General features: G+C 41.0%; 1 protein-coding gene across 1 annotated transcript in view; it reads right to left on the bottom strand.

The window, feature by feature from the left end:
• CD38 (CD38 molecule) overlaps nucleotides 1-14,732 on the bottom strand; it is a 62,876-nt gene that overhangs the window by 23,242 nt on the left and 24,902 nt on the right. Inside the window, exon 2 of the mRNA XM_002814614.5 lies at nucleotides 2,981-3,110. Coding sequence (XP_002814660.1) covers nucleotides 2,981-3,110 — 130 coding nt within the window. The remainder of the gene's footprint in view (nucleotides 1-2,980; nucleotides 3,111-14,732) is intronic.

The following is a 14,732-nucleotide window of genomic DNA, read 5'->3' as shown; positions in this document are numbered from 1 at the left end:
CTATTTGGTTATTGATACTTGTGTTTACATCGTGAAGTTCTCATGTTGTGTTTTTCAGCTCTATCAGGTAATTTATGTTCCTCTCTAAACCAGTTATTCTGGTTAACAGTTCCTATGTTTTATCATGGTTCTTAGCTTCTTTGCAGTGGGTTAGAACATACTCCTTCAGCTCAGTGAATTTCATTATTATGCATTTTCTGATGCCTACTTCTGTCAATTCATCCACCTCTGCCCAGTTCTTTTTTTTTTTTTTAACATTGGGTAAATGTAGCCAGTATCTTTAGTTTTTTTATACTTTAAGTTCTGGGTTACATGTGCAGAATGTGCAGTTTTGTTACATAGGTATACACATGCCATGGTGGTTTGCTGCACCCATCAACCTGTCACCTACGTTAGGTATTTCTCCTAATGTTATCCTCCCCTAGCACCCACCCCCGACAGGCCCCATTGTGTGATGTTCCCCTCCCTGTGTCCATGTGTTCTCATTGTTCAACTCCCACTTATGAGTGAGAATATGTGGTGTTTGGTTTTCTGATCTTGTGATAGTTTGCTGAGAATGATGGTTTCCAGCTTCATCCATGTGCCTGCAAAGGACATGAACTCATTTCTTTTTAGGGGCCTCAGCCCAGTTCTATGCCCTTGTTGGAGATGTGTTAAGATCATCTGGAGGAGAAGAGGCACACTGGCTTTTTGAGTTTTCAGCATTTTTGTGCTGATTCTTTCTCATCTTCATGCATTTATCTACCTTTGATCTTTGAGGCTACTGACCTTTGGATGGGTTTTTGTGGGGTCTTTTTCATTGATGTTTTTGCTTTCTGTTTTTTCTTTTAGCAGTCAGGCCCTTTCTTCCATAGGCCTGCTGCAGTGTGCAGAGGGTCCACTCCAGACCCTATTCACCTGGGTTCCTCCCACACCTGAAGGTATCACCAGTGGAGGCTACAGAACAGCAAAGATGACAGCCTGCTCCTTCCTCTGGAAGCTTCATTCCAGAGGGGCACTGGCCTGATGCCAGCTACAGCTCTCCTGTATGAGGTGTCTGTTGACCCCTGTTGGGTGGTCTCTCCCAGTCAGGAGACACAGGGGTCAGGGACTCACTTGAGGAGGCAATCTGTCCTTTAGCAGAGTTGGTGTGGTGTGCTGGGAGAATCCCTCTTGTCAGGATCAGCTGCTGTCTTCAGAGCCAGCAGGCAGGAACGATTAAATCCACTGAAGCTGCACCCACAGCCGCCCCTTCTGCCAGGTGCTCTGTCCCAGGGAGATGGAGGTTTTGTCTGTAAGCCCCTGACTGGAGTTGTTACCTTTCCTTTAGAGATGCCCTGCCCGGTGAGGAGGAATCTAGGGAAACAGTCTGGCCACAACCACGTTGCCACACTCAGTCCAGACTTCCCAGCCTCCTTAGCACTGTCAGGGGAAAACCGCCTATTAAAGCCTCAGTAATGGCGGACGACCCTCCCCCGACCCAGCTCCATCATCCCAGGTCAACTTCAGACTGCTGTGCTGGCAGCAAGAATTTCAAGCCAGTGGTTCTTAGCTTGCTGGGCTCCGTGGGAGTGAGACCCGCTGAGCGAGACCACTTGGCTCCCTGGCTTCAGCCCCCTTTCCAGGGGAGTGAACAGTTCCATCTCACTGGGGTTTCAGGTGCCACTGGGGTACAAAAAAAACTCCTGCACCTAGCTGGGTGTCTGCCCAAACAGCGGCTCAGTTTTGTGCTTGAAACCCAGGGCCCTGGTGGTGTAGACACACGAGGAAACCTCCTGATCTCAGATGGAAATGCAGAAATCACCCACCTTCTGCGTTGGTCTCACTGGGAGCTGCAGACTGGAGCTGTTCCTATTCAGCCATCTTGGTTCCTCCCCCTATTCATTCTTAATGGAAGTCAGTGAAGGATACTGGTTTAAAGCATGGGCCCTAAAATCCCAGTCCTTATTGAAGCCCAGCATCATCATCACTTATCAGGTGTTTCACCTTGAGCAACCAAAACATCACTAAGCCCCACTTTCTACACCTGTAAAATGGTAATGATAATGACTGAAATAAACTAGTGGGGTCCTAGGGAAATTAACTGAGATAAATGCAAGTAAATTGCTTAGCATACTATTCATCGCATAGTCACTTATTTGACAACTGTCAGCCTGGGTTATTATTTGCCAAACACCTTCTCTGCATAGGGCATCACGCCTAGTGAATGGAGAAGTTTCACAATGACTCCAGCTCACTAACAATAGAATGAGAGGCTGTAATTTCTGGATGGATTTAAGGGCTTCACAAAGAAAATTTTAGGCACGTGGAATTTTGCCTTAAACATTGACTGTAGAAAAGGTGCACTCTGATAGATCTTTTCCAATATAACCAATGTATTAGAATCCAGGCCTCTGTGGCTCCAAGTCTCATGCCATTTACATTTAAACTGGTCACTTTGAAGCCTGTCAAACTTGGGCAACACTGGTCACCTAAACACACCAAGCCTCAGTTTTCTCACTGGTGAAATTAGGATGCTGACACCTGACCTGCCCATTCCAGAGAATGGCTATGAAGGCCTAAGAAAGTAAGGATTAGGAGAGTCTTTTGTAAGCAAGAAAAAGAAGAAGCAGTCTGCAAGTGTAACTTGGCCTTGCTATTGTTACTACCACTACTATTATTATCGCAGGTCAGGGGAAAGTTTTGTTATTATATAGGTCGTGTTAATTTGTTTGTTTGAGTTGGGTTTGGTGTTAGGTTTTTTCTGCCTAGTTTTTGGCCAAAGCACCTTTCCTATCTCTGTATCCCCATTTCTCTCTCTTATCTCCCTTCTCCAGATGTCCTAAATCTTAATTATATCATGGCCCCTCAATGGCCTGCAAATTCCATTCCTACCAACCACACTCACACTATAATGTCTGGATTTTTCCTCTTCCTTCATTCTAATCAAAATTTGGACCTATGAATTGTTACCATTGGCTTTTATCCCCAGTTTTAAAATCAACGGCATGCCCCCAGTTACCTTGTTGCAAGGTACGGTCTGAGTTCCCAACTTCATTAGTGGCTGATAGTCTTCTTCAGTAATGTTGCAAGGATGTTTTGAAATAAATGCACCCTTGAATGCATCCCATACACTTTGGCAGTCTACATGTCTGTGAGATAAAACACAGAAAATAAAACATAAATTATTTGATTTTAAAAATATTTTTGGAGCATAATTATTTTTTAGAATCTCATTTAGGAAGCATCTATTATATGCCAGGTAGCTCATACATATCTCGTCTAACACACAGTCTACCAGGGGCACAAAGAGGAGCTGGTACCATTCCTTCTGACACTATTCCAAACAACAGAAAAAGAGGGGCTCCTCCACAAGTCATTTTATGAGGCCAGTATCATCCTGATACCGAAACCTGGCAGAGACATAATAAAAGAAGAAAATTTCAGTCCAATATTCCTGATGAACGTCGATGCAAAAATCCTCACTAAAATACTGGCAAACTGAATCCAGCGCACATCAAAAAGCTTATCCACCACGATCAAGTTGGCTTCATCTCTGGGATGCAAGGCTGGTTCAACATACACAAATCAATAAACATAATCCATCACATAACCAGAACCAACGACAAAAATCACATGATTATCTCAATAGATGCAGAAAAGTCCTTCAATAAAATTCAACATCCCTTCATGCTAAAAACTCTCAATAAACTAGGTATCAATGGAACATATCTCAAAATAATAAGAGCTATTTCTGACAAACCCATAGCCCATATCATACTAAATGGGCAAAAGCTGGAAGCATTCCCATCGAAAAGTGGCACAAGACAAGGATGTCCTCTCTCACCACTCCTATTCAACATAGTATTGGAAGTTCTGGCCAGGGCAATCAGACAAAAGAAATAAATAAAGGGTACTCATATAGGAAGAGGAAAGTCAAATTGTCTCTGTGTGCAGATGACATGATTGCATATTTAGAAAACCCCATTGTCTCAGCCCAAAACCTCCTTAAGCTGATAAGCAACTTCAGCAAAGTCTCAGGATATAAAATCAGTCTGCAAAAATCACAAGCATTCCTATACACCAATAATAGATAAGCAGAGAGCCAAATCATGAGTGAACTCCCATTCAAAATTGCTACAAAGAGAATAAAATACCTACGAATACAACTTACAAGAGACATAAAGGACCTCTTCAAGGAGAACTACAAACCACTGCTCAAGGAAATAAGAAAGGACACAAACAAATAGAAAAAAATTCCATGCTCACAGATAGGAAGAATAAATATTGTGAAAATGGCCATACTGCCCAAAGTAATTTATAGATTCAATGCTATTCCCATCAAGCTACCATTGACTTTCTTCATAGAATTAGAAAAAAACTACTTTAAATTTCATATGGAACCAAAAAAGAGCCCATATAGCCAAGACAATCCTAAGCAAAAAGAACAAAGCTGGAGGCATCACGTTACCTGACTACAAAGTATACTACAAGGCTACAGTAACCAAAACACAGCATGGTACCAGTACCAAAACAGATATATAGACCAATGAAAGAGAACAGAGACCTTGGCCGGGCACGGTGGCTCACGCCTGTAATCCCAGCACTTTGGGAGGCTGAGGCAGGCAGATCATGAGGTGATGAGTTCGAGACAAGCCTGACCAACATGGTGAAACCCCACCTCTACTAAAAATACAAAAATTAGCCAGGCGTGGTGGTACGTGCCTGTAATCCCAGCTACTCAGGAGGCTGAGGCAGGAGAATTGCTTGAACCAGGGAGGCGGAGGTTGCAGCAAGCTGAGATCGTGCCACTGCACTACAGCCTGGGCGACAGAGTGAGATCTCATCTCAAAAACAAAACAAAACAAAAAAAACAGAACAGGGACCTCAGAAATAATACTACACATCTACAACCACCTGATCTTCAACAAACCTGACAAAAACAAGCAATGGGGAAAGGATTACCTATTTAATTAATGGTGCTGGGAAAACTGGCTAGCCATATACAGAAAACAAAAACTGGACTCCTTCCTTACACCTTATACAAAAATTAAAGACTTAAATGTAAAACCTAAAACCATAAAAACCCTAGACGAATATCTAGGCAATACCATTCAGGACATAGGCATGGGCAAAGACTTCATGACTAAAACACCAAAAGCAATTGCAACAAAAGCCAAAATTGACAAATGGGATCTAATTAAACTAAAGAGCTACTGCACAGCAAAAGAAACTATCATCAGAGTGAACAGGCAACCTACAGAATGGGAGAAATTTTTTGCAATCTACCCATCTGAAAAAGGGCTAATATCCAGAGTCTACAAGGAACTTAAACAAATTTACAAGAAAAAAACAACCCCATCAAAAAGTGGGCAAAGGGTGTTAACAGATGCTTCTCAAAAGAAGACATTTATGTGCCCAACAAACATATGAAAAAAAGCTTATCATCACTGGTCATTAGAGAAATGCAAATCAAACCCACAATGGATACCATCTCACGCCAGTTAGAATGACGATCATTAAAAAGTCAGGAAACAACAGATGCTGGTGAGGCTGTGGAGAAATAGGAATGCTTTTACACTGTTGGTGGGAGTGTGAATTAGTTCAACCACTGTGGAAGATAGTGTGGTGAGTCCTCGAGGATCTAGAACCAGAAATATCATTTGACCCAGCAATCCCATTACTGGGTATATACCCATAGGAGTATAAATCATTCTACTATAAAGACACATCCACACATATGTTTATTGGAGCACTATTTACAATAGCAAAGACTTAGAGCCAACCCAAATGCCCATAAATGATAGACTGAATAAAGAAAATGTGGCACATATACACCATGGAATACTATGCAGTCATAAAAAAGAATGAGTTTTATGTCCTTTGCAGGGACATGGATGAAGCTGGAAGCCATCATTCTCAGCCAAAAAACCACAGGAACAGAAAACCAGACACCACGTGTTCTCACTCATAAGTGAGAGTTGAACAGTGAGAACACATGGACACAGGGAGGGGAACATCACACACTGGGGCCTATTGCGGGGGTGGCGGGCAAGGGGAGGGAGAATATTAGGACAAATACCTAATGAATGTGGGGCTTAAAACCTAGATGATGGGTTGATAGGTGCAGCAAACCACCATGGCACATGTATACCTATGTAACAAACCTGCATGTTCTGCACATGTATCCCAGAACTTAAAGTAAAATTAAAAAAAAAAAATTAACATATAAAAATCCATCAATTTAATGTGCTATATTTTGTAGAATGACAAAAACCACATGATCATCTCAATAGATACACAAAAATATTAACAAAATCCAACACTCTTGTGATGAAAAAAAACACTGAGCAAATTAGAAATAAAATTTCCTCAACCTGATAAAATTCATCTATTAAACCCCACAGCTAACATTATACCTAATGGTAAAAGACTGGATGCTCCCCCTTAAGATCAAGTACAGTCCAAAGATGTCTGATTTCATTACTTATATTCAACATTGTATTGAAGTTCTAGCCAAGGAATTTAGGTAAGAAAAATAAACTAAACTCATCCGGATTAGATAGGAAGAAGTAAACCTATCCCCTTCACGGATGACATGAGATACTGTATATAGAAAATTATAAGAAAGCCACAAAAAGGAAACTGTTAGAATGAGTAAACATATTCAGCAAGGTTTCAGGTTACAGAATCAGTATACAAAAATCAATTGCTTTTCCATATACTGTCAATGAAAAATATAAAATCAAAATTTAAACAATTCCATTTATAATAGCAGCAAAACAATTAATATTCTTAGGAGTAAATGTAACAGAGAATTACAGGACTGGAACACTGAAAAATACACAACATTGTTACAAAGTAAAGAAGACCTGAACAAACGGAAAAACATTCTACATTCATGGATCAGAAGACTTAATATTGTTTTTTTTTTTTTTTTTTTGAGACAGAATCTCGCCCTGTTGCCCAGGCTAGAGTGCAATGGTGCGATCTCGGCTCACTGCAACCTCTGCCTCCCGGGTTCAAATGATTCTCCTGCCTCAGCCTCCTGAGTAGCTGGGATTACAGGCACACGCCACCATGCCCAGTTTTTTATTATTATTATTTTTAGTAGAGACGGGGTTTTACCATATTGGCCAGGCTGGTCTCGAACTCCTGAGCTCATGATCCACCCGCCTCGGCCTCCCAAAGTGCTGGGATTACAGGCGTGAGCCACCGCGCCCGGCCAGAAGACTTAATATTGTTAAGATGGCAGTATTCTCCAAGCTGATTTACAGCTTCAATATAATCTCTATAAAAATCCCAGTTCCCTCTTTTGCAGATAGTGACAGTTTAACTTAAAATTCATATGGAAATGTAAGGAACACAGAAGAGCCAAAAATCCTGAAAAAGAAGACCAAAGTTGAAAGACACAAACTTCCTGATTTCAAAACTTACTACAATGCTACACTAATCAAGACAATTGGTACTGGCATAATGGTGTAATCACAGGACCAGTTCTAACTGGCCCTACTCCGATGATAATAGTATGTCAAGTTATTTTACAGGCACAAAGCCAAAAAGTTGTTAAGTCATGCAGCCAAAGCAATGCAGAAAAGAAGACCTCAACCTTGAATAACACCCAGGAGAAAAATTCCTCTCCTGCCCCACCACAGAAGCAAACGGTCAAGGCATGACTGGAAACTGAGGGCCCAAACATTTTTAAAAGCAAGAAACCTGAGCCCAGGCATGTCCAGTGTTAGGACCCTTACCATACCTTGCCATAAATGGTCTTGTTTAAAGTACTTCCAGTTGAAACCTGCCCTACCAGTGCTTCTGCATACCAGCTTGCCCTCCCTAACCCATAAAACTTGTCCCAGATCCCAGATGGGGAGACAGATTTGAGCTTTGCATCCTGTTTCCTTGCAAGTCAACCCTCACAATAAAGCTTTTGCTTTTCTCAAAAACCAGTTCCATAATACTGGCTTCTCTATCTGTCAGGCAGCAAGCACATTGCTCAGTAACAATGATAGAAATATAGATCAATGGAATAAAGAGTCCAGAAATAAAGTCTTACAGTTACCATCAATTAATTTTAGACAAGAGTGCCAAGGCCACTCAATGGGGGAAAAAAAAACACGACACTTTTCAACAAATGGTGCAGGGACAACAAGATATCCACATGCAAAAGAATAAATTAGGACCCATATTTTACACCATATACAAAAATTGACTCAAAATGAATGAAAGACCTAAATATAAGAGGTAAAATTAGAAAATTCTTAGAGGCAAACATAGAATAAAAAATTGTCATAACCTTGGATTAGGCAATTATTTCTTAAATATGATACCAAAAGCACAGCAACAAAATAAAAAATACATAAATTACACTTTATCAAAATTAAAATCCTGTGTTCTTCAAAGGACGCCATCAAGAAAGTGAAAATAAAATTCACAGAATGGATTAAAATATTTGCAAATATTATTTCTGTTTCAGGACTTGCATCCAGAATAGTAAAGAGCTCTTATAATTCAATAATAAATGGATAACCGAATTAATAAATGGGCCAATAATTTTATACACATTTTTTCATAAGAGATATAAAAATGGCTAATAAACACATATAAAAATGCTCAACATCATTAGTCACTAGGGAAGTGGAAATTAAAACCAAGAGATACCACTTACCACTCACTAGGACTGGGCTAGGGGATGAATTATGTCCCATTTGAAACTCACATGATGAAGTCCTCAGCCCACTACCTTAAAACGTGACCATTTAAAAATAGAACAGTTGCAGGTGTAATTAATTAATGCAAGGGTGGCATCCAACAATCATGTTTTAATAAGCCCTCCAGGCAATTCTGATGCAAATTTAGGTTTGAGAATCACTGGGTTATACACGAAAATGTGAAGAGTTCAACAGCGGTTTCTTTCCAATATCTGTGCACCATATTTCCACTTCATCCACACTTGCCTTTGAAAGCCATGCCAGGAAACCATTATCAACCTGGTTTTCTCCGTACATTATATATTTAAGGAAAAAAAGCTTATTACATTATGTACTTCAATGTCAATGAAAATTTATGGGGCACCATTTTGGATAGTTTAGAGAAAAGAGATTTGGCAGCGATTTTCCTTTAGGGAATCTTGTTTCAATTCTATTAATTAATGCAGTGGCCTTCTTGGGAACTTCCTGTTCCCATACTCCAACTCCCTCGTAAAACTCTTCTACATCTTTCCTTAGCAGCATCTTTGCAGACAAAGATGGAAGAATAAGATAATTTTCCACTACAAAAGATCTGGCAGGAAAGAGAAATTCATATGCACTGAGCACCTACATGTACCAGATGCTTTCATAAGTGTGTTTATATATAATCACCAAAACTTTTATTGAGTCCCACAGAGAATTAAAACACCTCTAGAATTATTTTTATTCTTCTTGGGTATATATATCCTACTTCAAGAAACATTACCTCAGCATTCAAGAAAGTCCGGGTTACAAATTTAACAGAATTCCTTGTTTAGACGGAGCAGAGCTATAGAACATTAGAGTTGAAACAGACCTCAGAAGAGTTTGTAACTTAACTCTCCGCCCTTTCTACATCTTATGAATCCGAGCTTTCAGTGTGCCCTACAAATTAGAGAAAATGAGTAAAGGCAATGAGAAATCTGGGGGCAGGTTTTACGAAACTATTTATTTTATCCTTAAAGCCAAACACCTCACCTTGGTTGTGCAAGTCAATTTTTTTTTGGTTTAGATATATATGTTGAAATAAAAAGGGATTGGGACTGCAGTAGACAGGGATGGGGGCAGATCTTTCCGACTAAACAAGCAGCAGAGAAGGACTGAGTCATTTCTGGAAGTTCAATAATATTTTTCTTCAAAGAGTCTTCTGTTCCAACATTGGAAGCCTTCGTCAGGAGACGTCTAGGGGTGCCTGCAGTTGGGACAGGGAGACAGTGTCACGGCAATTATTAGCTTAGCAGCCGTTCCTGAGAGCTCATTCTGTGCCTGTGATTCGCTCCTTCCTAAACCAGAAGTGCTGTTGGAAGTCAGAGGTTCTCAGCCCTGGCCACACTTCAAAATCACCTGAAGAGCTTTAGAAAAGCTGCAGTGCCTGCTTTCAGACCCACCAAGTGAGAATGGGGAAAATGGAAGACCCCGGAACCAAGAATTTCTAAAAAGGTCTCCCAAACGATTCTAGTGGTTAACCAGGGGTGATGAGAAGTAACCTAACGAAACCCCTTCATTTCGCAAATGAGGAAAAGGAAGTTTATAAAGGAAATGTGACTAGCCCGAGGTCACACAGCTGTTAAATGTTAGACAAGCAGTTATTCAACTAGTTTTCCCCAGCACTTAAACTCAGGCAGAAGAACCAGAACCTGCAAATGTCTCCTGATTCCCTCCACCACCTCCCTCCGCTGCTACTGCCTTACTTTACTTTCATTTCTTACAGCCAGTTAGCCACCAATCAGCAATGACTAATCATTGTAATAATTATAACAACCACAACAATTAGCATTTACCAAGTGCTTTCTTCACGCAGCCATCTGACTAAATGTTTTACAGGCATCTCATTGGATCCTCATTCACACACACCTATTATCTCCAGTTTACCTATAAACTCAGACGACCAAGTAACTTTCCAACACTCCACAACTAGAATATCCCAGCCAGAATTTGCATCTTGTCCTGTCCAAGTCCAGACCACATACCCCTAGACACTTCATCAGACAGCCTCCCAAGAGGCCATCCCAAACATTGCTTCCAAGAACAGAGGGCGAGCCCTCTACAATATTTTTAGAGAAAGAAAAGCTTTTCTTAAATAGCTCTTTTTCCAGAGCCACCTACTCAGCCGCCATGATGGAACTAAATAGTTACCATAGGGCCCAGGCAAGGCTAATGCAATCAAGCAAACAAATCCGAAAGTAATTCATAACATCGTTTTGAACTGTTCAACTATAATTCCTTCATCCTAAGACCTTAAAACCAGGGCATCTTCAAGGATTTTCTGTCCAAAAAAAAAACTTGGAGAAATCACCCCACACTGATCAATCCATGTTTTAAAAATAGCTATCACCGGACAGTAGTATAGAGTTGTTTTGTGACCTTCTATTCTCCTTCTTATATTCTCAATTTTTCTGTGATAAGCATATATTACAATGGGGGTTCTAACAAAACTTTGATTTTCTTGTTAAATTGCCTGGGCAACTATACCAAATGTTGGAGAATCTTGGAGGGTCTTAGGAAATGGGAACATCTCAGGTCCAAGCACCCTTGGTGGTCACCTGTTATTTTTGTGCCTCTCCCAGGTCTCTTGGCCACAATGTATCCTTTTGCATCCCTCCTCCAGATAAAGACCACACTATGTAACAGGTAAGACAGTGCTGGTGCCCCAGACCCATGTGCTGAGGTCTAATGATGTGAAATGTGGAGTGGGGCAGGAGGCTAGGACTACAGACCTCTTCCAATAGACCTTTCTCCTCAAACACTTCCTTGCATCCTTCAGCAAAACTGGATACCAAATCACACAAGAATCAAAGAATATACCCAGAATCGCACTACAAATAATGTCAGGGAGACAGGTAATAAAGAGGCTCAAACAAAGCAAGGAGAGAATGGCACAACCTGCAAAGCCCTGCTGGTCCTGCCTTCCTTCCTGCATGGGACATATGCTTTCAGGCCCAGAAGAATGAATAAGGCCACTAAGTGAGGTTTCATGGGGTTCCTCACACAATCAAAGGGATCTAAGGGATGAAGTCTCCAATTTATTCCATAGAGAATTGTACAGCTTACATGATCTTCCAGGGAATCATGCCTCACGGATTCTGAATTTAGTTTTCAGAAATAATCCTTTAATCAAGGACATCCTGCTAAGGGTATTCTAGAGATGGATCTCTTTGTTTTAGCAAATATTTTCAGTCTATCCGCCTAGAGCTCCAATAGAAAAGGAGATTAGACCAGCTCACCTGTCTTCCCTTCCTCTGGTTCCCTCAAGAGCACTCGTCTCCTCAAATTGAGTAAAGTGATCCCAGTCTAGCTGCTTTAGCTCCTTCCTTCTGGGACCTCACATGCACAGGTTGTATTGTATGTGGAGATGTTGGTAATGACAGAGCAGTGCAGCCCCCCTGACACTCAGGAGCTGGCCGGGCCCCCACAGCTGGGCCTTAGTGTTTTTCAACTAAGCATAATCAATTCCATGGGACACTAGCAGCAGACAAGGCCACTGTGTACGTGGCCTATCACCATGACAGATCATGATGTGAATGCAAGCAAAAACAGCATCCAAACCATAAAGTAATAGCCAAACATCCTTTTGTCATAGCTGATAGGAGTGACTGCCACTTCTTTACTTATTACAGCTTCAGCCTTCTCATTCTTTCAGCCCAGTAGAGGAAATTTATTTAAACATCCTATCACGGACTTACTACCATCCCCCTACTTCCTGGCAGCATCCAGGAAAAGCCAGCCTCCTTGAACCTTTCCTCCAAATCTCCTAAAACAAGCCCAAATCCTCAGTAAGTCCTTTCTAACATCATCGGATAAAACCTGCCCCGCCCTCATGGGTCCCTATGCTGGGTGTCCTCCCTTCTTGCAGAGAGCAACAAACCCATCTTTTTCAATTACAGTGTGTTCCTGGCAGTCTTAGGTTTCGGGGGCATTGACAATAACAAACAATCTTGAAGGGGATATTAAAGAATCAAAGAGATTATGACAATCAGACTGCCATAATCAGTGTTTATGCTTGGCCAAAGCTCCGTGATCAGCTTCTGAACAAGACAACTAACCCACTGATGAAAGTTTTCCTGGAAGGCTGGAGAAGCCTCGATCTGTTAGCAGTTTTCTGCTCACCTCCGCAAATGGTGACCTGAGGCTCAACACAGCATAGGCTGGGCACAAATGCCAAGATTCAAGGTCAATGGCATGTTTTCCCCTTTCCTACCATTCTGCTTCCGCCAACAGATCCCAGACCTCTCACTCACCCTATCGCCCTGTGCATCATGCCGTCGAGTTCACCTCCCACCACTTTATTCTACCTTCTCTGACCTACCCAAGGTGGATTGACTCCAGGTTCTCAGAGGGAGGAGGCAGCACTATCAGGAGAAAGGGATAGTCATGATCACCAAAGAGCATTCACCACCTGCCACTGTGCCAAGTGCCTGACATTTAAATCTCACACTAGTCCACGGGCGGGGTATTAGCATCATCCCTGTTTTAGAAATAAAGAGACTAAAGCTAGAGATGTTTATTACCTTGTCCAAGTGGCAGAGCTGCCTCACATGCCAAACTGTGTTCTTTTTGCAAAGCAATGCTGCCTCCCACAGGAAATTTACAACCATGGCCCTACCCGCAGAACAGCATTGGTTCTAACAGAAATGAGGATCTGAGACCCCAAGAGGAGTTCTCATTTCCCTAGATGGTACAAAAGGTTCAGGACCAGAATAGGGCACAGTTATTCCCCAGTGCTGGGGTAAAGTGAGTCAGATAAGAGGGCACAGGGCAGGAAGAGATGAAAACACAGATATATTTGGTGATTAAATCCAGTTTGTCTGCTGTCAGCCTACTTCAGGTGTCACAGCTCTGTGCTAGCACCTCTCTCTAAACCTATACCATTCTCACAAAGAGCAACTATGTTTCAAAGTCCCCATCAATTAAGCAATATCACCTTCATAATGTGTCCCTCTCCAGGAAAACTCTCACCCCCTAAATCCTCTTGCCTAAAAGCACTCAGATCTTGCAGGGTAATTACACTCGTCCTTTAAATTTTACAGCTGTCAGTTCCCATAGGGCAGGCTGTCTGGGCTCAAAGAAAACAAGCAGGTTAACTCAGCTATTAATTCTCAAATTTGAGGCTACCAGAACCTGTGTTGAAGGTAAAGACTGCCACCTTGTGGGAGAAGTGAGTGACTGGTGAGAGTCACTGAGACAATTAGGATTATCTAAGTAGAATCTTAAAATCAGAAAACTCTTCAGGCTGAAGGAAAGCTTAGAAATCATTAATTCATCAACCTAGCAAATATTTATTGAGCACATACTAGGTGCTCGAAACACTCGTGAGCACTTAGGGTATATCAGTGAACAAAACACAGGTCTCTGTTCTTCTAGGAGTTTACATTTTACTGGAACAAAGATGGACAATAAACAACAAACAATAAACAATGAATATGTAAGTTATAAAGCATGCTAGAAATGTATAAGTTCTATGAGAAAAAAACATAAAATAGACTAGAATGAATGTCAAGAGTGAGGGGGGAGGAGGTGTCAGTGATATTAAATAGGGTGGCATTAAATGCGGTGGACAGTTGACATTAAATAGGGTGGATATATTTGAGTAAAGAATTGAAGGAAGCGAGGGACTTAGCTCCACGAACATCCCAGTAACATTCTAGGCAGAAGGAATAAGCATCACAAGCCATATAAGAAAAAAGTTAACAAACTGGACCTTAACTAGATTTTTTTAAAACTTCGCTTTTTAAAAGTTTTTAAAAGTTTCCATTAAAGAAAATGGAAAGGTAAGTCACAAAATGAAAGAAAATATTTTTAGTACACATCTGAAAATGGACTTCTTTTCAGAATATATAAGCTTCGTACAAGTCAATAATAGGATCAAAAAAACTAATTTTTCTTATCACTTTTAAATGACACATAATTGCACATATTTATGGGGTGAAGGGTGACATTTCAATACATGCATACAATGCACAATGATCGAATCTGGGTAATTGGTATATCCATTATCTCAAAGGTTTATCATTTCTCTGTGCTGGTAATGTACAAAATTTTCTCCTC

Source organism: Pongo abelii, chromosome 3 (assembly GCF_028885655.2).
Source record: "Pongo abelii isolate AG06213 chromosome 3, NHGRI_mPonAbe1-v2.0_pri, whole genome shotgun sequence".
NCBI lineage: Eukaryota > Metazoa > Chordata > Mammalia > Primates > Hominidae > Pongo > Pongo abelii.
The sequence above is the reverse complement of the archived record's forward strand: the minus strand, read 5'-3'. Positions and strand labels throughout refer to the sequence as shown.